Here is a 620-nt window from a genome sequence, read left to right as displayed (position 1 = left end):
CCGTCGCTTTCAATGACTTTCTGTCATTTTGTCGCGGCGCTTTGGGCGTAAGGTAGCTGCGTTTCCTGGATTTTACACCTTAATTACCGTTATTATGAATTTGCGAAGAAAATAATATAGAAGAAAACTCATAAAATGATGTGTTCTACTACTTGCTTACTCGGTAAGCTCATATTTTGTATTTAAGGTCTTAAGCGTCATTTCCAATAATACCAAAATAACAATATCATGTTATCTCTTCCTTTTCATCTCAGTGTTTCAGTGCATTCATTACCTGGTAGTTGACGGACCTGTTGGAACCATCCCAGGTACTGGTAACTGGAGCGATGGGAGCTGGGGGATCCTCAGTGCACACTACATTGAAGAAAGGGCCACTTGTGTTAATATTTCTGTTTTCCTTTTTACATTGTTTCCAGAGGGGGTTACATGTATAGTAATATAGACATACATGCTAGTGATATATACATACACATATATGCAAACAGAAAGGTACTCACGAAGAACACACTTAAGAGGCGACCTCCTTGGCTCCCACACTCCTTCGCTGTTGCACGTGACGGTAGTCTGGTTCACAGGCACTGGGTTCTCCTGGAATGGTTACAGTACCAAGTGAAAGGCGT

At 41.5% G+C, this 620-nt stretch overlaps 1 protein-coding gene across 1 annotated transcript in view; it reads right to left on the bottom strand.

The window, feature by feature from the left end:
• The window catches only part of LOC119586548, a 58,792-nt gene that overhangs the window by 3,971 nt on the left and 54,201 nt on the right, over positions 1–620 (bottom strand). The window contains exons 27-28 of the mRNA XM_037935307.1: positions 498–588; positions 268–354 (exon numbers count right to left, since the gene is read on the bottom strand). Of these exons, the coding sequence (XP_037791235.1) occupies positions 268–354; positions 498–588 (178 nt within the window). The remainder of the gene's footprint in view (positions 1–267; positions 355–497; positions 589–620) is intronic.

This window comes from Penaeus monodon, chromosome 21 (assembly GCF_015228065.2).
Source record: "Penaeus monodon isolate SGIC_2016 chromosome 21, NSTDA_Pmon_1, whole genome shotgun sequence".
NCBI lineage: Eukaryota > Metazoa > Arthropoda > Malacostraca > Decapoda > Penaeidae > Penaeus > Penaeus monodon.
Note: the sequence above shows the minus strand (reverse complement) of the source record. Positions and strands in the feature narration are given on the sequence as shown.